Source organism: Vombatus ursinus, unplaced genomic scaffold (assembly GCF_900497805.2).
Source record: "Vombatus ursinus unplaced genomic scaffold, bare-nosed wombat genome assembly UNPS02011334.1, whole genome shotgun sequence".
Classification (NCBI taxonomy): Eukaryota; Metazoa; Chordata; class Mammalia; order Diprotodontia; family Vombatidae; genus Vombatus; species Vombatus ursinus.
This window is the reverse complement of record NW_020951112.1, coordinates 3,269,325-3,290,592: the sequence shown is the minus strand read 5'-3', so window position 1 is coordinate 3,290,592 and position 21,268 is coordinate 3,269,325. Positions and strand designations below refer to the sequence as shown.

General features: G+C 39.6%; 1 protein-coding gene across 5 annotated transcripts in view; it reads left to right on the top strand.

Annotated features, from left to right (window-relative positions):
- NR1H4 (nuclear receptor subfamily 1 group H member 4) overlaps window positions 1-21,268 on the top strand; it is a 76,085-nt gene that overhangs the window by 52,668 nt on the left and 2,149 nt on the right. For all 5 annotated transcript variants that reach the window (XM_027855843.1, XM_027855848.1, XM_027855844.1 and 2 more), the window contains 4 exons: window positions 1,848-1,981; window positions 4,594-4,692; window positions 5,394-5,493; window positions 8,222-8,368. In XM_027855843.1, the coding sequence (XP_027711644.1) occupies window positions 1,848-1,981; window positions 4,594-4,692; window positions 5,394-5,493; window positions 8,222-8,368 (480 nt within the window). The remainder of the gene's footprint in view (window positions 1-1,847; window positions 1,982-4,593; window positions 4,693-5,393; window positions 5,494-8,221; window positions 8,369-21,268) is intronic.

Genomic DNA, 21,268 nt, shown 5'->3' with positions numbered 1-21,268 from the left:
GTGTGTGTGTGTGTGTGTGTGTGTGTGTGTGTGTGTGTGTGTGTGTGAGAGAGAGAGAGAGAGAGAGAGGGAATCCAAACTGCATTTAGGAAAATCACTTTAGTAGCCGAATGGATGGTGGATTGGAGTGGGGAGGCCCCCCAGAGCTTGCTTCCCCAGAGTTTTTGATTACTGAGAAACTTTGGTCCTTCCTATCTGAGCTCCAGGGTTGTCATGGGTACCATGCTCTTTGTAGTCAACCACCCGTGGCTTGGAGGCTTTCCTAGATTTTGTCCATGGAATTTCCCTGAATTAGACTCCCTTTAATCTTGGCACTCTGCCCAGGACAAAGGGCCAAGAGAGGTTCCTTCCCCACCGCTCTCACCACGTACTCAATTCTTCCTGATGATTTTTGAAATCTGTTTCTCTATCAGCCTCTAGTTATTCCCCAATTTCACTTTCCCTTTCCCTCACCAGAGTGCATCTGGCCGATTCATCCTTCAGAATTCGGATACCAAAGAACATAGCTCACACCAGCCAGATTTCATTGGTCTCTTATGGGGGAGAGGAGAAAGGCACAAGTAACTTTAGCAAACATAATATCTAGCCAGTCAGTGCATTTGTTAATCACTGACTAGGTGCCAGCCCCTCTGGGTGGGGATACAATGAAACGCAAAAACATGGTTCCTGCCCTCAAGGAACTTACATTCTAATAGCAAATATAACACCCAATTATGTCTTCATGATTTGGACTCCAGTCATATGTGGATATGTGCTTAATTTACGTATGATTTGGGGAGATTTTTCCCCCTAGAAAACATGATCATAGTGAAAATAAATGTGTGCAGAAGAACATTTATCATGGCAGAGATGTGGAGTGAACAAAGAGATGGTCCACATAAGTGGTCATAAGGGGCAGGTAGGTGATGCCATAGTGCACAGAGCCTGGAGTCAGAAAAACTCATCTTCCTGAGTTCAAATCTGGCCTTAGATGTTTACTAGCTGTGTGACCCTGGGCAAGTCACTTATCCTTGTGCTGTTTCCTAAACAAGCAAGACCTTTCTAGATCCGTCCAGCTATTAATGCTCTCTCCTCCTTAAAATTTGTTTGTATGAACTTGTAGAAAATGCACACTTTGTAATGACAATCTGCAATATGGTTCAGTGCTGGGCTTCTCATATCCTTTTGTGTTACGGACCCCCTTGGCACTGTCTGCTGAAGCCTCAGGCTTTTAAAGGCATGAAATAAAAGACACAGAATTCCAAAGGAAACCACTTATAGTGAAGTCCTCTTGTCAAAATAATATTTTAAAATAAATTCATGGGCTCCAGGTTAAGAACCCTTGGGATTCTAGTGAGAAAAAGTGGGGGACATGAAGGTAGAAGGATCTGGGTTCAAATCTTATTTCTGATGCTTATTAGCTGGGTAATTCTGTGCAATTTCCCTATTTGTAAAAAGGGGATACCAATTGTACCACTTTACAGGCTTTGTTGTGATGAGAAAATGAGTAGTTTTATATATAAATATTAACTATTATCATCAACTTGGAACATGTAACCGCGCCCTGGTATGTTATAAGCTGCTTGAGGGCAGGTGTGGTTTAGTTTTTTGGTCTTTACCTGGGCCAGAGGGTTGTACATAGTAGGTGCTCAGTAAAAGTTGTTGAATTGAATTAATTTCAGAGGTATTTAACTTTTTAGCTGATTTGTTTTCTTTCATTCATTCATATTTGAACCTCCATGTCTAAAGGTTGAAATAATCGGGATAAAACAGTCCTTCCTAATGGTAGATGAAGACTATGACTGCCCAGCAGCATCTTCTGTGACTAATAAAGTCTGTAAGTCCATGTATTTTTAAAAATATTTCAGGCTTGCTAACTGAAATCCAATGTAAATCGAAACGACTGAGAAAGAACGTGAAGCCGCCTTCCAATCGGTCAGCCAATGACGACGGCGAAGGGCCTGAGCTGAGACAGGTGACATCGACAACCAAGTCGTACAGGGTAACCACATTTAATCATGATTTCAGGGGATGCCCTTTCTGGTGATTGTTCCTTTGCTTCATTCCAACTCATTGCCAGTGAATAGGAGAGGCCTTTCTTGTAGGGGCTAGATGAAAATGCTTTTTGACTTACATCGTAGCCATTCATCACACTCCTGTTACACGGGTCATGTGAGTAATGATTATAATTTGAATCCAAAACCAGCAGGTTGGTTGGACATTACCATAAAGATTATTCGAACTGCTCAAATTCTCTTATCTTTGGGCACTTGGAAGGGAGATGAAAATTGGCAGAGGTGTGGGGTAGACAGAGGTAATACCTAGGTGGACATGGGGGCAACTAGGTGACACAGTGGATGGAGCGCCAGATCTGGAGTCAGGAGGATTCATCTTCCTGAGTTAAAATATGGCCTCAGACATTTACTGGCTGTGTGACCCTGAGCAAGTCACTTCATGCTGTTTGCCTCAGTTTCCTCATCTGTAAAATGAGCTGGAGAAGGAAATGGCAGACCACTTTAGTATCTTTGCCAAAAAAAACCCCAAATGGGGTCACGGAGAGTCAAACATGATCGAAACGACTGAACAACAATAGCAACATAAGTGGAGACAAAGGCCAAAATAACCTCTTTGGAACAATAGTGTCTCCATGGTTATCAAAGCATTCCCTGCTGATTCCACATTGGTTACTTAAGCCGGTGATTGGGCAGACCGTGGCTCAAGAGCCAGATCTGGCCCTCCACCAATTTTGGTATAACCCATGAGCTAAGAATGCTAATAAAATTTATTATAAAAACCATTCTGGAGGCCTAGAGTGGTCAGGTCATTTGTCAAAGTTCAGAAGAGATAGTTAAAGGTGGGATTTGAACCCAGGATATCTGGCCCGAGATTGGCTGCACTCTCATCTACACCAAGCTGCCTTTCTGAATCATTGAGGAGAATCTAGGCAAGCCTGTTTTGTTGATTGAACCAGCTGGTTTGCCAATTGTAAGAACTGTTTTTTGTAATGCATTGAAAAAATAAGATCAAGATGACAATTCGTCGCAGCATTTCTGATACTGGTCATGGCTCTCCTGTCACAAAACATAATGATTCCCCACACACCAAATTCAATTTAATTCAACAAACATTTATTAAGCACCTATGGGGTACCAGGTGCTAGCAATGAAGCGCTAAAAATGAGACAATCCCTGCCTTCAAGTTTACCTTCTTGTGAGGGATACAGCATGTACCTAGAGAAGAAAATGTCAATCAAATAACAAGGATTAACAAACTATTTACTATGTACCAAGCACAATGCTCAGTGCTTCACTTCAAAAGTGAATTGGTTCCAGCCTTCAAGGAGCCTGCAACCTCCTGAAAGATACAAGATTTACACAGATTAGTAAATACAAATCAACCAATCAGCAGGCATTTATTAAGTAACTACTAGGTGGCAGGCACTATGCTGTGAATAAAAAGACAAAAACGTCCCTGTCCTTAAGGAGCTTATATTAGACTATAAAGTAAACACAAGGGAACAACTGGGGTAAATAATATAGTTTTTCACTATTTAAGGATTTCCCCAGAACATTAGCAAAAAATTGACTTAAAAAATCATTACTTTCCTGAAGTGCTTATTAATACTTTTTTGTTCGCTTATTTTCACCAACCTGTTAACTTAATGGTGGATGGAACTTCTGGAAAGGAAATTCCTTCTACCAATTCAAATTAGAATAACCAAGTCCTTCACAGTTAATCATCCTTACCATATTGCTGTTACTATGTACAATGTTCTCCTGGTTCTGCTCGCTTTACTTTGCATCAGTTCATATGAATCTTCCCAGGTTTATCTGAAACCATCCCTTCATCATTATTTATAGCACAATGGTATTCCATCACAATCATACAGCACAACTTGTTTAGCCATTCTCCAACTGATGGGCATCCCCACAGTTTCCAGTTATTTGCCACCACAGAAAGAGCTGCTATAAATATTTTTATATGGATCATTATCCTTTTTCTTTGATCTCCTTGGTATACAAACTTAGTAGTGGTATTGCTGAGACAATTGAGGGTACAGTTTTATTACCCTTTGGGTATAGTTCCAAATTATTTTCCAGAATGGTTGGACCAGTTCATAACTCAATCAACAGTATATTAGTGTCCCTACTTTTCCACATCCCCTCCAGCATTTGTTGTTTGCCTTTCCTTTCATATTAGCCAATCTTATAGGCGTGAGATGGTATCTCAGAGTTGTTTTAATTTGTGTTTTTCTAATCAATAGTGATTTAGAACATTTTCATCATGTAACTGTTGATAGTTTGGATTTCTTCTTCAGAAAACTGCCTGTTCCTATCCTTTGACCCATGTAATTTATTCTTATGACACCCCTCAGCTTGCTCATGGATTATAAGTGAGACCCCCATTTTACAGATGAGAAAGTAAGTCATTCCAGAGTTCTATAACTTTTAAATGGGCATTAACAAAATATATCAGGACTCACATCCCCTTGCTCTTTGTCCTCTTTTAAAAAATATTCCCCCATTAATACATGGAGAAGACACAAATTTCCTTCTCTCTTATGACCTGTCGCTGACACTGAAACTTGTGGGTGTTTTTTTCTTGCCAGTATAGGAGAAAATAGAACTTACTCCAGACCAACAGAACCTTCTCTATTATATTATGGATGCCTACAGGAAGCAGAGGATGCCTCAAGAAATAACTAATAAAATTGTGAGTAAAATATCTGAAAACTGGTCCAGCGACCTTTAGCAGCAGAATATGCCCAAGTCCTTCTCAATGAGAATCAAAATTAGATAAGAAAGACCTAATTAGCAATATTTGACAATGCTGTCATTCTCTTTAATGAAATTATTGATTGTTTCTAGGATTTGTTCTTTGACCTGCTTATTCTTTAGGATGAAATTATTTAGTTTCCAATTAATTTTTAATCTATATTTCCACTATCCTTTGTTGAATGTGATTTTTATTACATTATGATCCAAAAGGAATACATTTAATATTTCTGCCTTTTTGTATTTGATTTTGAGGTTTTATGCCCTATTACATGGTCAAGAAATAACTAATAAAATTGTGAGTAAAATGTCTGAAAACCAGTCCAGCCACCTTTGGCAGCAGAATTTATCTAAGTCCTTCTCAATGAGAATCAAAATTAGATAATAAAGGTCTAATTAGCAATATTTGACAATGGGACGGCAAGAAATACATGTTTGCCTAATGTCATTACTAGCTTAGCAAAGAGTTTTAGGTTAGGCCCTAAGAAACAGAGAGCATTTTCAAATGGGAGATGAGATTTTTTAAAAATTTGGTTTAATTTTTCTTCTGTGATTTTACATCATCCCAAGTGTTTGAATTTTGTAATTTGTTCCTCTTATTCTTTTTTTTAATCCCCCCCCCTTATTCTTAATGTTTAGTTAAAAGAGGAATTCAGTGCAGAAGAGAATTTTCTCATCTTAACTGAAATGGCTACCAGTCATGTGCAGGTCCTTGTGGAATTCACAAAAAAATTACCAGGTATGTCACAAATTGGTTGGTTTCCTCAAGTATTTATAAGTACATTCATATATGGAAGAAATGAAGATATCTTGGTTGTAGAGCTACACTGTATTTAGTAGTATAAACATCTCATTTTTAAGGTAAACATTTTTGTTTATTGTTATTATTAATAATAATGATAGCTAGCATTTATATTGCACTTTTAGGTTTGCAAAGCATTTTACAAATATTATCGCATTGTATCCTCAAAACAGCCCTGGGAGGTTGGTGCTATTATTATCATCCCCATTTTACAGATGAAGATACTGAGACAGATAAAGTGACTCACCCAGGGTTGTACAACCAAAAAATATTTGAGGCTAGATTTGAATTTGGGTCTTTCTGACTTCCAGTCCAGTACTGTATACATTGCACTGTAGGATCATATTTTAGAGCCATCCCATAGGGGACCTTAGGTATCATCTAATCCAGCTTCATTTTACAGATAAGGAAACTGAGTCCCAGAATAAATAAGTGAGATCCCCAAGGTTACAGTATAACAAGGTTTATCAAAGGGACCTCAATATAATGACACGAGTATTGATTTGGGTATCAGAGGTCCCAGGTTCAAGTCTAGACTCTAATATTGATTGTCTATGTGGACTCGAAAAAATGTTCCAGTTCCTCATCTGAATAATGATAGCATTTAATTAGATCTCCTCTGGATCTAAATCCTCTGAGCCTAATGGTCTACAAGCAACAAGCATTTATTGTCTACTGTGGGCTAGACTATAGGCTGAGGATATATAGAAAGACACCCCAATAGTTGCTGCCCTCCATAATCTTACAGTCTTTTAGTGGAAACAACATATACATATAAAAAGAAATACAACAGGTATCCAAAACAGATATAAAGTAATTTCATGTGGGAACATGGGCACTTGGGGAGATTCACAAATTAAATCCCTCAAGAGGGAGGTGATGATGGAGGTGAGATCTGAAGCATCTCGCTGCGAGATTGAGGTGAGAAGAAAGAGCATTCCATGTATGAGGGACTGTGAGGACAAAGGGGTGGAGGTGGGAAAGAGAATGTTGTAGATGATGAATATTGCTCAAAGGCCAATTGGTCTGGGGTCCAGCTAGAATGCATGAAAAAGAGTACTGGGCAATAAGTCTGGCCAGCTACTCAGAAGCCAAACTGTGAAGGGATTTAAATGTTCAACAGAGGAGTTCATATTTGATCCTAGAGGCAATAGGGAGCCACTGGTGATTTGGGGGCAGGGGAGTGACATGGTCAGATCTGTGCCTTGGAAACTTCACTTTGTCAGCTGTGTAAGGGACAAAATACATTTGTATTTTTCACAACTTGAAATATTTCAAGCTAGTCAGTGAAGCTATTTTTTGACATAGACTTATTGTTAGACATATTAATCTACCTTTTCTTTCCTTGGCCTGTGGTGCTATTTTATTGATTTTCTTGCATCTAACTTTTTGGATTAACATGGGCTTGGGCAAAATTCATAAAGTGTGGGGAGAAAGTACTCGCTTATCATTGAAACGTGAACATTCTCTCATTTCTTTATTAACTCTGAAAGAAGAATTTAATTTGTTATATGCTAATTGAGTTGAAGGCAATCTCTCATGATCAAAACACAAGATTACATATTCATGAAAGTTGGGAGTGATGGGCGGCGGAATTGAGAAAAGAAGGATATGGACATTTCTTTTGGCCATTTCTGTAATGGTATCTAGAAAAATCTGTAACCCAGGTGGCTCATTGCTTTGGAATAGTTGATCAAATTAAACATTCTACATGTAAAATACATCAAACATCACAGTACTGTGATCTCATTGACTTGGCCCCCCAGCCCAGAGCAGATTCCAGCAAAGCATAGCTTCTCATACTCTGTGTCTCTTGTCTGTATGCTCAAGGTCCACCGAGTAGGCAGAAGCCTGCTTTCAGGATTTAGGGGGCTCTCAACCTTTTTTCTGTATCATGGACCCCTTTGACAGATTAAGAAGGGGGAAGGAAGGGAGGAAGGGGAGTAGCATAAATTAAGTGTCTACCATGTGCCAGCCACTTTGCTAAGCCCTTTACAAGTATTATCTCATTTTATTCTCACAACAACCCTGGGAGGTAGGTGCTATTTTCCCCATTTTACAGTTGAAGAACCTGAGACAAACAGAAGTTAAGTGACTTTTGTCTGAGGCTATATTTGAACTCAGGACTTCCTGACTCTAAGCCCCATACTTTATCCACTGTACCACCTAGCTGCCTCTGCTATGTATTTCATAACATTATTCTAAGAATGGCATAATAGTTGTAAAGCACTTAGCATAATGCCTGCCACATAGTAAGTGCTATATAAATGTTTTGGTTGTTCAGTCATTTCAGTTGTGTCCAACTCTTAGTGACCCTATTTGGAGTTTTTTGGCAGAGATACTAGAGTGGTTTGTCGTTTCTTTCTCCAGTTCATTATACAGATGAGGAAACTGAAGCAAACAGGAGTAAGTGACTTGCCCAGGGTCACCCAGCTAGTAAGTGTCTGGGGCCAGATTTGAACTGAGGAAGATGAGTCGTCTTGACTTCAGGTCTGGTACTTTGCACTATGGTGCCACCTAGCTGCCCTAATATTAACATATGTTAGCTTTTTGCTATCATCATCATCATCATCATTGTCATTATTATTAATCAATAAGATTATTAAGCACCTGCTATTTGCTAGGTGCTGTACTAAGCAACAATTCAATCTCATTCTTTCTCCAGGATTCCAAACTTTAGACCATGAAGATCAGATTGCTTTGCTGAAGGGGTCTGCAGTTGAAGCCATGTTCCTCCGTTCAGCAGAGATTTTCAATAAGAAACTTCCTGTGGGACATACCGACCTGTTAGAAGAGAGAATTCGCAAGAGTGGTAGGTGCTTTGATTGAGGGCTGAAAGTCCGTGTTTTCATTAAGTATGTAAAGGGAGCCATTTGAAATCTGGTCCTAAGTACTTATATTGAAACGGCATTAATCAATACAAGTAAGAGAGCTGATCAAACCCAACTGGGGAACCTGAGAGATCTGTGCCAATGATGACAGTATGACAAAGTGAATTTTCAAAACTGTTTTTCAAGTGAAATTTCTGCTTTGTCAGGACTGTAGTAGACATTAGCTTTATCCTACTTAGTATAGTTATGAATTCGATAAATAGTATTAGTAAGTGACCTTAAAAAAAGGAACAGTGTTCAAATTATCATCATCAACATCATTGCTAGTATTTCCCTAGCATTTTAAGGTTTGCAAAGCAGCTTTATATATATATATATATTTTCTTGTTTGATCCTCATAACAATCCTATGAGGTAGATGTTATTATTACCTCCATTTCAAAGATGAGGAAACTGAAGCTGAGAAAGGCTAAGTCACACATCAAATTAATATCTGAGACAGGATTTGAACTTAGGTCTTTCTGACTCCATTGTGTGACCTCTCTACCCACTGTGCTACCTTACTGCCATGTGTAGTGTTTCCATAAATCCCCATAGGCAAGATAAGGGCAAATATCACTACTATCTCCATCATGAGGTCCTCTCCAATGCTTCACCATTATGTGGAGGTGGTCTTGGATTCTCAAAGGCTACTCCAGAAAAGCACAAACTCTGGCAGATTCTACCAATCACTCAATAAACCTTAAGCACCTGCTACGTTCTGAGCACTGTCCTAAGTACTGAACAGGATTGCAGGATTCAAGGAGAGTCACGTGAAGACACTCTGTTCTCTCAGGACCAGCTTAACAAATTATGGAGAGATTCGTTAACACTCGATCAACTTCTTGGTGATGGATTCTCTAGTCATAGAGATTCTATTTTTAAAACGGACCCTCTGAAACCTAGAGAGGCTAAGTGACTTTCTTCAGGGATACAGAAATCAATAGAGAAAACTAAAGTGCAAGACCTCAGAAAGAAGTGGGCTTCTTTCTGGCCTTTCTTCCCTACTCTTCTCTGCATTAAAAATCTTCTATCACTCTTTTTTCTCTTTTGCTTTTGGGCTACCCTCTCCTCATTCCCACTTGCCCTCTCACAGTTCTTCTAGGGGAAAAAACACACACACACACATACAACAAAGCTCTTCTAACAAATACACGTAGTCCAGGAAAACAAATTCTCACGCTGGCTGTTTCTAAAAAGCAAGTCTCATTCTGTAGTAGGGTACAACCCATCACTTCTCCATCAGGGGGCAGGTAGCAGACTTCATTATGACTCCTCCTAATCAAAACTGGTCATTGCATTGATCAGAGTTTTCAAGTTTTTCAGAGTTATTTTTCTTTACAATAGTATCATTTTTTGAATAAATGTGCTTGTTCCATGGTATCCTTGCTTCCTCTCCCCTCTGCCCACTAGAACATTGGTACCCTGGGAGCAGGAGCCATGCTTTTGCCTTTCTTTGAACCCCCAATGCTTAGCACAGTGCCTGGCATATAGTAAGCCCCATATAAATGCTTGTTGACTGACCAGCCACCATGCTTCCTCTTGCCCCTTTGCCCTCAATGTTTATGATATAAAAGCTTCTGTTCCCTAAAAACTCTCCACAGTTGAATTTCAAATTCAACAAACATTTATTAGGCAAAGAAGTCAAGGTGTGAACAGAAAGTTGGAAGAGAGAAAATCAAAAAGTGATACAAAAATTAAATGAGAAGGAAAATAGAATTCCAATTACTGGGAATAATTAGCAACTATGGGGTTGCCATAATGGGTAAATTGAAAGGCAGAATGGGTGGGAAGAATGGTAGTAGTTCAGTTACTCAGGGGGCCCAAGCAAAGCAGTTCCTGAAAGATGCTTCAGGTTAGGAATTAGACAAATAACCCTGCTCCCAGCTCGTGATAAGATACATTGTCCAAATCCCAGCCATATATGAGGACAATGAGAAGCCCAAGGTGCTTTGTATTTTATCTGTCATGACGCTCACTTCCATTTATTAATATTTATGGATTTTATTTTCCATGTTGAAATTTTAGAACACTAACAATGAAAACCCAAACAAAACCTAACCCAGATCTGGGAAGATGACCTTTCAGAATCACTTGATTCATATGTTAATGCACCTCATTTTTATTTTCCATTGTTCATTTCAGCTTGAGTAGCATTGTGGCTCATAACTGCCCTGTTTACGCCCACAGGACTCTTTATATAATGTAATATGAAATTTATTTCTGTGTTCATATCCTTTCATACACTTTCTATAACAAAAAACACAATTATGGATACAAAGATACTGTCTGCGGACCCACATTTAATTAATGCGGGGCTCCAGGATTTATGTTAATTGTGCTTTAGAACTTACATGTCACATGAATTGTAAGGTGTCCGCAGTTTTTTTTATTACAATAATTCTAAGAGAATTTTAAAGTAGTTGCTCACTTTCAAATGAAAATAGATAGTCATATAAGAGTTTGAAATGTATAATATGCTAATTACAAAGAATAATAGCTTCTGATGTATGTGGTTTACAAAGCACACTTTACATATATTACCTCTTTTGATCCTCACAATTGTCCTATGAGGTATGTGCTATTATCATTCCAATTTTACAGGAAAGGAAACTGAGGATCAAAACTGAATTGTTGTCATTCAGCTAAGAAGTGTCTGAGAGAACATTTGAACTCATGTCTTCCTGATTCCAACTCTGGCACTCCATTCACCTGTCAGTCTTATCTTGGGTAGTTAAAAAAAAAAAAAGAAAGGAATATAATAGCTAGGTTGAGAAGGATTTTCAACTGGACTTCTAGGATATAATGGTTTAACCTCCCAACATTTCAGGTGGCTCTTCTTGGTTTCAACTCCATGAATGAAAGTCATGTGTCCCCCAGGATAAGTTCTTCACCAGAAATCTCATCATCATGGGGAGTGCTTCAGCTTTGGTACTCCATACCTTTTCAGTACCCTCCTCCTCAGTAGTCTCTCCCCCTCTGATTGAAGACTGGAGGGAAGAGCAATGAGCTCTTCCCTAAGGTTCCCTTTATAGGGGGCTCTGAATTTCTAGCCAACTCCTCATTTCCCACCAGCTGTTCTGCTTGGTTTCATCCATAAACATCATACCCCCATGCTGGGCACTGTCTGATGGCCCTCTATCCCCACTCCCCCACCTTTTCATCCCCTTCTGTACATTATCTTCTGCCATCAGAAGTAAGCTCCTCGAGGACAGGGATTTGACTTTCTTTTTCTTTTTTGTCTCTCCAGTGCTTAGTATGCTGTCTGCTACATAATAGGCACTTAATAAACGTTTGTTGACTGTTGGCCAAAAAAATGGATAGGAAAGATAACTAGCACTCAGCTATCTGAAAATGATACCAAGACTAAACGAGAGAAGATGAGAGAGGACAGCAGTGAGGAAGAGGGCAGGACAGTGATGTCAGCTCTTCTCATGTTTTTGAAGGGCTGACATGAGGAAGAGTTCACTTTATGGTTCTTGGCCCCACAGGGGAGAAATAGGAGCAAAGGGTGGAAATTTCAGAGAGATAGACTTGATTCTTTGATGTAAGAAAAAGCTTCCTAAGGTAGGAGCTGTCCAAAAAAAAAAAAATGGAATGGGCTGGCTCAGGAAATAATGAGTTCCTTATCACTGGAGGTCTGGGAGTCAGTGGAGGTTCAGTCACCACTGGTTTGGGGTGTAGTAGGGGAGATTCTTGTTTCGATGGGAGTTCAAGTGGTTGGTCTTTGGATCACCTTCAGCTCTAAGATTCTGTAAACCTACTGCTGGCTGCTTTCACAGAATAAACAAGTTCTGTTGGTGCTTTCCTCTCTGGGCCTCAATTGCCTCCTTTTTAAAAGTGAAAGGCTGCACTAGATGACCTCTAAGGGGCCTTCCAGCTTCATATTTACGATTCTACAATCAACTGATTATTTTGTTGAACTTTCCAGCATGGGTATTTTCTTAATATGTTCATTTTCTCCCCTATTCTTATCTTCCTAATGTTAAAAAAAAATGAACTATTCAATTTAATGAATATTTACTAAATGTTTACTAAGAGCTCAACAACTAAGGCCTCATTGCTGGGGAAGACTAAGAAATGGACAAAAATAAAAGATATTTACCTTCAAGGAACTACAAACTCTATATGTAGAGAGTAAGGGGGGAAAGAGGTACAGTCAACAAACATTCACCTACTTTGCACAAAGCACTGTTCTGGGAGCAATGCAAAGATAGGAACACTCAGTCAACAAATAATTATGAAGTGCCTACTGTGTGCACACAGTACTAAGTGCTGAGGTTAGAAAGAAAGCCAAAAACCAGTGCTTACTCCCAAGGAGCTCACAGTCTAACAGGGGAGATGACAAGTAACCAACTACGAATAAACCATATATGGACAGGATAAACTGGAAATGGTCATAAAAGCAACAGCATTTACAGGAATCAAGAAAGGCATCTTGTAAAAGGTGGGATTTTCACAGGGATTTGAAGCAAACCAGAAAAGCAGGAGACAGAGATGAGGAGAGAGTGTTCTCTAGATATGTGGGAGAGCAAGTGAGAATCCCTGGAGAAGGAAATCTATTGTGGGGGGATAGGCTCTGTCTTCACGGGGCTTGTGAAAAAGAAATAAAATAGCTAAAAATATAACTAGATAAACAGATACCCAAAGTAGTAGTACAGATGATGTTACATGGAATTCCACAGAAAAGTCTATAATTTAGTATGTAGGATAAGTAAAACTTTATTTATATTACATGTTAATACATATTTAAATATATTTAATATCATGTGTGTCCATAGAACATGGGTTCATAGGTCTAGATCTTAAAGGATCTTCAGAGTGAGTCGAAGGCTAACTTGAAAGCCGGAAGGTGTGGATCGAAGTCCTATGCCCAACATTTACTATCTAGCTTCATGACCATAGGCAAGGTGCTTGACCTCTTTGTATACCAGCAACACTCGAATACTACAAGGCACAGTTGGGTTGCCAATTTACATTGCTAGAGGGGCCTTCCACACAAGGAGTCTTCTATACTAGTGGTGGCAGGCTCAAATTGGAGTGGATAAGGCTGCATATTGACTTAGAAAATGAACATGGTCTCTGTTGCATTGTATTTTTATTTATCTTGTTAAACATTTCTGAATTATGTTTTAATACAGTCAGAGTGCTCTCAGGAGTTTTACAGGCCCTAATTTTGTCATCCTTCCTGTACATCATGATGATCACAGGTCCAGATAAAATAAATTTCATTACATTAATAACATTACATTGGAGTGCAATTGAGTGGAAAGAGGATTCGATTTGGAGGTGGAGGACCTGGGTTTGAATCATTTCTGGTTCTGTGGATCTCTACCCGTGTGACCTTGGATCACAGGATAATAGATTGAGTCAGTCAACAAGCATATATTAAGTGATTACTATGTGCCAGGGACTGTGCTAAGCCCTGGGGATACAGAGAAAGGCAAAACCAGCCACTTTCTAATGGAGGAAAGGGAAACAGGAAACAACATGCAAACAACTGTGTGCGCACACACACTTTACATGTATGCATATGTGTATATGCATGTATGCACACACGGATAAACATATGTATACATGTTGGTTTTTATTAAGTTGTTTCTCAGTCACGTCTGACTCTTCATGACCCCATTTGGGGTTTTCTTGGCAAAGATACTGGAGAGCTTTGCCATTTCCTTCTCCAGCTCATTTTACAGATGAGGAAACTAAGGCAAAGAGGGTAGGTGACTTGCCCAGGGTCACACAGCTAAAGTGTTTAAGGCCAGATTTGAACTCAGGAAGATGAGTCTTTCTGACTCCAGGATCGGTGCTAGCTACCATATACATACATACAGTACACATACAAGTTACACATACGCATACACATACACATACAAATACATATACATCTTGGGGAAAGTGCTAGGAATTGAGGGTGGACAGAGAAGGAGAGGGGATGCACTGAGAAAGACCTTTTTCAGAAGGTGGGATCTGAGCTGTCTTGAAGGAAGCCAGAGAGATGAAGAGGTGGGATTGAAGAGACCATGAGAGACATTGTGGACCAAGGCAAAGAATCAGGCCATGGAGTGCTTTGTTTGTGGAAGAGTCCCTAGGGGTCGTCTAGTCTAAGTCATCTATTTTACCAAGGAGAAGACTGAGGCACAGAGACCTTAAGTGACTTGCGAGGAGACACAGAGCCGGGATTACTGTACCACTGTGGGCAGGGCCTTTGATTTCCCTTTGGTTTCCTCATCTGTAAAAGAGGGATTTGAACTCTGTGACCTCTCAAATTCCTTGTAGCTTTTGACCCGATCCCACGACGCCATGTTTTAAAAAAAGCCAACCAGTCTCTGCCAGCGGGGCATAACTTCTGCCCAACGCTGTGGGCCTGGAAAAGCTTTGAGAATGGGCCTGGTGATGGGCTGCAGTTGTCCATGGACCGGCCTGGGTGAATTCATAGCGAGTCATCCCTGGTTTGATCTTAAAGTCTCAGGAATTTGGCCACAGCTGTAGCTAATTCCAAAGACCATCCCATTTAGCAACGGAAATCCTGTGATCTAATCAATGGACGGACCACGCCCCTCATCCCCAAATGAACAAATGTCTGAAGTGCTGAAGCACATTCTGTGCAGATACTCAGAGGATGATAGATCTAAAGATCTGGTCCAACCTGCTCATATTACATAAGGGGAAACTGAGTCACAAGGAGAGTAAAGGGCTCTGTATAATGGCTCAATCCATCTCAGGTTATGTAGGACCATAGATCTAGAAGTGGAAGGGACCTCAGAAGCCACCTAGTCCAATCTGCTTATTTTACAGATGAAGAAACTGAGGCACAGGGAGATGAGAGTGCTAGATGCAATGGTTAAGCTGCCCCAAGTTACATAGGATTGAAGACTTTGAGCTGGGAGAGACCTTAGAGACAATCTAGTGAGCCCTCACATTTTATAGATGAGGAAACTGAGGTACAGAAAGATGAAGTGATTTGTCCAAGGGTCTTATAGGCAGTAAGCATCAGAGGCAGGATTTGAATTTGGGTCCTCTTTCTCCAGAACTAGTGCTCTTTCCATAGCACCACTCAATCAGGAAAAAGTTTAGAATTTTTGACCACTGAAAATAACAGGCCCCTTTTCTCTCTAATATGCCCACATCCTAATTTTGGAATTTTTTTCAGCCAAGTGAACATATATATATGATATATACAGTATATATAATTAATTTATAATATATATGTATGATATATAATATCATAACATTCAGATACAACATTCTCTAATCTGACTCCTCCCAAATTCAGGAAAGATTTATTTGGACCAAATCTTTTCTCCATCACCACAAAAAAGATTTTCATCTAATCCAAGGGTGCAGAACCTGAGGCCTCAAGGACACATATGGCCCTCTAGTTCCTCAAGCTCAGCCCTTTGATTGAATCCAAACTCCCCAGAACAAATCTTTTTATTAAGGGTTAGACTCCTTTTATTAAAGGGAGGGAGCAAGTTCCCCACCCTTGGTCTAATCCAATCTTACTAGTGCTTGGGACATCACGTCCCCTACTTTTTGGACAATAATAGTCAATAACATTTATTAAATATCCACTATATACCAGGCACTGTGCTGAGAACTATTGTCTTCTAAATAAGAAAAGGAAAGACAAGCCCTGACCTCAAGGAGCTTACAATCTAATGGGCAAAGACAACGCACAAAGGGGAAGAAGGTGGGAGAAGATACTTGGCATGGGAGCATGATGTTTGCAGAGCCAAAACCAAGTAGAACAGCTAATGGTAAATGAAGTTAGCTGGAAAAGTCTGAGCTCTATATAAAGGGAGGTTTTGGAAAGGTTCGCTGCTCTGCCTTCCAGCCCTCCAACCAGAGGATGCTAAGGAGGAGTTGAAAATCAAAGCTGAATCAATCTCCAAGATGATGAGATTTTAGGTAATGATTTTATCCTGGGGGAAACAAGATGTTCTAAGCAGAGCAGCTGATGGAAAATGAAGATTTTAGTTCTAAGGGTCGCATGTGGCCTTCTTCCTTAGGGTCAGCCAGTCTTGACCAGTTTCTCATTGATGAATAGGAGGTAGTCAGGTGGCCAGGACACAGTCCTTAGTATTAGCTGGTTAGCTGTGGGCAGAAAAGAATCTGCAGTGGTCTTGTCCAGTGGACGACTTCCTTAGCTAGACTAACCATGCCTAGCTAGCTCAGAAATGTGTGACCTCGATCCTAAGGGGACTAGGGAAAGGATTATAAGATTGAGAGTTGGAAGGAGCCCTGGAGATCAACACCATTCCCTTCACTTTATAAATGAGGAAACTGAGGCATTGAGGGTGAATGACGTAGGATCATAGATTTAGAGGTAGAAGGGGCCTCAGAGGTCATGTCACTGAAATCCCTCATTTTTATATATGGGGAAACTGAGGTAAAGTGATTTGTCCAAGGTCATACAAGTAGAATTCAGAGCTGTGATTTGAATCCAAGTCTTATAACCCCAATGGAGTGCCTGTTTGACAAATAACAGCATTTATATGATACTTTAAGGTAAATAGATCATATCTCATTCCATACAGTCATATATCTAGAACTGAAAGGGAAATAGAGGTCATCTAGTCCAATACCACCCCCCCCCCGCCCCCCCCCAGATGAGGAAACTGAAACCCAAAGAAGCTAAGTGATTTGCCCAACGTCACAAAGGTATGGAATCGTAGATTGAGAGCTAGAAGAGATGTTAGGGCCGTCTGGTCACACAGATGATAAATAGCAGAGTCAGGATTCAAAGTCAAGTTCAGTGACTCCAAATCCAGTCCTCTATCCATTGCACCACACTGCCTCTCTCACAACAACCCGGGGTAAGGAGGTATTGTTACTGTTTTCACTACTCCTCTCCTTAACCCTTTCACCCCATCCCCAGCCTTTCACAGGTGAGAGAACTGAGACTAAGTTTCTAAGTTTCTAAGTTAGGCTAAGTTTCTTACCTGGGGTCATACACTTTGCAAGTTTCCAAGAAAGTATTTAAATCTACTAGGCCCCCCGCCCCGAATAAATAGCACAAGACTATCACCACTTCTAGAAAAATTCCAGGTATGGGGCTTGGGGCCAACAGTATCAAGTTTAATATGAAGTTTCCAAGCTTTTCCTCAAGTCTTTGGGGGGGTCAGTTGTAACCAATTTGCAGTTCCTTCTTTTTCTTTTTTAAATTGCCCTCTTTTAATTTCTTGTGTAAGAAACTCCCAGTGAATACCAGTGCTAATTGTTACCTGTTCTGCAACTTTACAGTCTTATAACAGGAACTTTTAACCTTTTTTCTATCATAGACCCCTTTTGGAAGTCTGGTGAACCCTATGGACTGCTTTTTAGAATAAAGTTTTAAGATGCACAAAATAAAATACATAGGATGTCAAAGGAAACCAATTATATAAAAATATAGTTATCAAAATATTAAACAAAAAAAACCTAACAAGTTCTTGACCCCAGGTTTGAGAGTTTCTTGGAGCATTAAGAGGGTAGATCATTTCATCAGGGTTGGACACTGTGTCCGAGACTGTCTCAGAAGCTAGGTCTTCCTGACCCTCTACCCACGGGGTTCTGTTGCCTCTCAGGAATCTTGTACTTCTTAAACTGTTTGAAGAGATCCAGAATTGTACATTGATATTCAAAGTATGTCTGGCCAGAGTGTGGTGGTGCATGCCTTTAGTCCTTGCTGCTGGGGAGGTATACTCTGGTGGATCGCTTGAGCTCAGAAGTTCTGAGCTAAAACCCAATGGGTATTCAAGCTAAATCTGCCACTATTGTAATGAGTAAGGAGGGGCAAATGAGACCAGGTTGGAAAAATGAATCAAGTTAAGATCAGGCCTGCAAATGTCCACTGCACTTCCAGCCTTGGTGAGATTTTCACTAAAAAACAAATGCATAAAATTCTGATTCTTCTATCATTAAACTGGGAAGCCATTGAGTTTAGACCCGAAACATATTTACAAAATCAGCCTACAAAGCAAATACAATCTGTTCCACAGAGGACAGTCTGTTTTTTAAATAATTAAATCATGGAAGGCACTAGAGTCTTTTGTGAATCAGTAAACAAAGATTCCCAGACAAGCGAAACTCACTAGTGGTTCATACTTGTCAAACTTCCAACAACCAAGTGGACATGTTCTTTGTTGTTTAGTTAGACAATGGTGCCCTCTTGTGACCAAACTGGTAGTTGACCAGAGCAGAGCAAAAAAAAAAAAAAAAAAAAGGAAAAGACCATAAAATAAAGGAGAAGGACGCTAAAGAATAGGAAAAGGGTGGCCCCTTTGGGGTGACAGCATTTTTACATCTAGTAAAAGTATTGGTTTCATTTGGCTTCAATTTTTAAAAACATTAGTTTGTTTACTGTAACTACAAGTGACTTCCAAGATTTTTCTAACCACAGTAACATTTTACAAGCTTTTTAAAAAGGCTTTTTTGCTTTTACTGAATAATTCAATCAAACAGGATCTATTATTCACCTATCATATGGCAGGTACTATGCTAGATGCTGATGATACATGGATAAAAATGAGACAGGATATCTGCCTTTAAGGAATTTACATTCTGCTTATTTGGACTTTGCCAATCTGTATGTGAGCCTTTAGGGACAGCTAGGTGGCACAGTGGATAGAGCACCAGCCCTGGTGTCAGGAGAACCTGAGTTCAAATCCAGCCTCAGACAGCTTATTAGCTGTGTGACCCCAGGCAAGTCATTTAACCCTGTCTGCCTCAATTTCCTCATCTATAAAATGAGCTAGAGAAGGAAAATGGCAAACCACTCCAGTATCTCTGCAAGGAAAACCCCAAATGGGGTCACAGAGTCTGACACAAGTGAAATGACGACAACACATGTGCCTTTAAAACTTAACAGAGATCAGAACTGACAATAATGATCATTTTTCCCAATGTAAGTTTGAAGAACAGTCAACTGCAATCAAACAACCAGGGTAGATGCCATCTCTGAAGAAAAGGGCCAAGCTAAAATTAGAAAGGAAGCAGACAAAGATTTAGGTCTTCAAAAGTGGTTCATTTCAAACCACTGGGCCTTAATGATGTCCCAAGATACTTGGGTCTCCTCCTGGGTCATTGGTTCAAAGCCACTTTTATTTTAGAACTAGCTGGCAGTTGTCATCTTCAAAGACTTTGCAAGGGGGTAAGGGAATCTAAACAATGCTGACATTTAAAAAGATAAAAAAGAATCACCTTACCAGGAAATTGCAAATCCTTCCTTCATCTTGGTACCTGAGAAATGTAGTGGAATCAATTATCAGCCCATTTGTCCATCCCTCGCGAATCTCAAGGTGATCGATACCAATCCATCTATCTTTGTAAAGGACAAAGTATGTGACGTGCATCTAATTTCCATGGGGCACAGATAAATGAATGAGCTGGTGTTGTTTACCAGAGCTTACTTAGCAGCCCATGAGCAGCAGGACTGGTACCTCTGCCTGTTCTCTTTCTTCCAGCATACTCATAGCCTGATTCTGTTCTTAAACTACAGACAACCGGGAAGATTGGCTATCCCAGCCTTGTCTGATTTGGCCATGATTGTCTCAGTTCTTCTGGTAGAAAGGGGTTCTTTATTCATTTATTATGGAGAACTATATAAGGAAATATACTAGTTAGTGGGAATGCAATAGTTAGATGAACTAATCCAAGTATTTAAAAATCAATAAGAAATGAATTATTTTACTAGAAGCAGCCTGGCAGAGGGGTCAGAATGGTGAACTTAAAAATCCAGAAGACTTGGATTCTAATCTTGCTTATTCATTCATTCATTTATTCATTCTTTCGACAGCTTTACTACATACCAGGTACTGATCTGGGGCAATGAAGATAAAGAGAGAGATAATTGTCTAGTGAAACTCAAATAAATTAATGTATATCAAGTGCTTTTAAAAATCTAAGGTGCTATATGAATGTCTGTTATTATTATTATTATAACAATGTACAGGACATGACTCCAGAATTAATTCAGTTCCACAAGCATTTATGAATTCCCTGGCAGCTAGGTGGCATAGTAGATAGAATGCTGGGCCTGGAATCAGGAAGACTTGAATTCAAATTCAGTCTCAGACACTTACTAGCTGTGTGACCTTGGGCAAGTCACTTAACTTTTATTTGCCTCGGTTTACTCAACTGTAAAATAGGGATAATAAGAGCACCTACCTCCCAGAGCTGTGAAATTCAAATGAGATTTTGTAAAGCACTTTACACAGTGTCTCACACATAGTAGGTGCTATATAAATGTTAGCTTTTATTATTAATATGAAGGCATGACATCAGGCTGCTTATCTTTGTTTACATATAGTAAAGTATTTGTTGAATGAATAAAAATACAGAACTGACTTCCTGAGGGATATTGACTCAGTATGAGGCAGACTTTGTTTGGGTTTCTCTAGATCAGGCTGCTCCCTAAGAGTATAAATCAGAGGCCCTGGCCTCACCAATGACATTCCTGAGTAGGGATTGAACCAGATTAAAATGTAATTGGGAAATATTTAACAAATAAATAAAAATACATTGGATCATACGTAGTGTTAAAGTGTGGTTTTCTCAGTCAATATGTGGCCATATATGGTTTAGTGGCCCTTTTCGATGCCACTGCTCTAAGGCACAGAGAAGGTGCTGATCTGTTGTGGTCAGGAAGTCCCTATGCTCGTGAAATCACAGGTCAAAAAAAATTTTTTTGGTAGTACTTACCTCACAGGGTTACTGAACCCAGAAAGCTCAAGAATGATAATGTATGTAAGGAACTTTGCAAACCTTAAAGCACTATATAAATAGTGTATCATTATTATTAAAAATAATAAGTATATAAAATATTGAGGGAATTTCAGCTATAAAATGAAAGAATTTCAT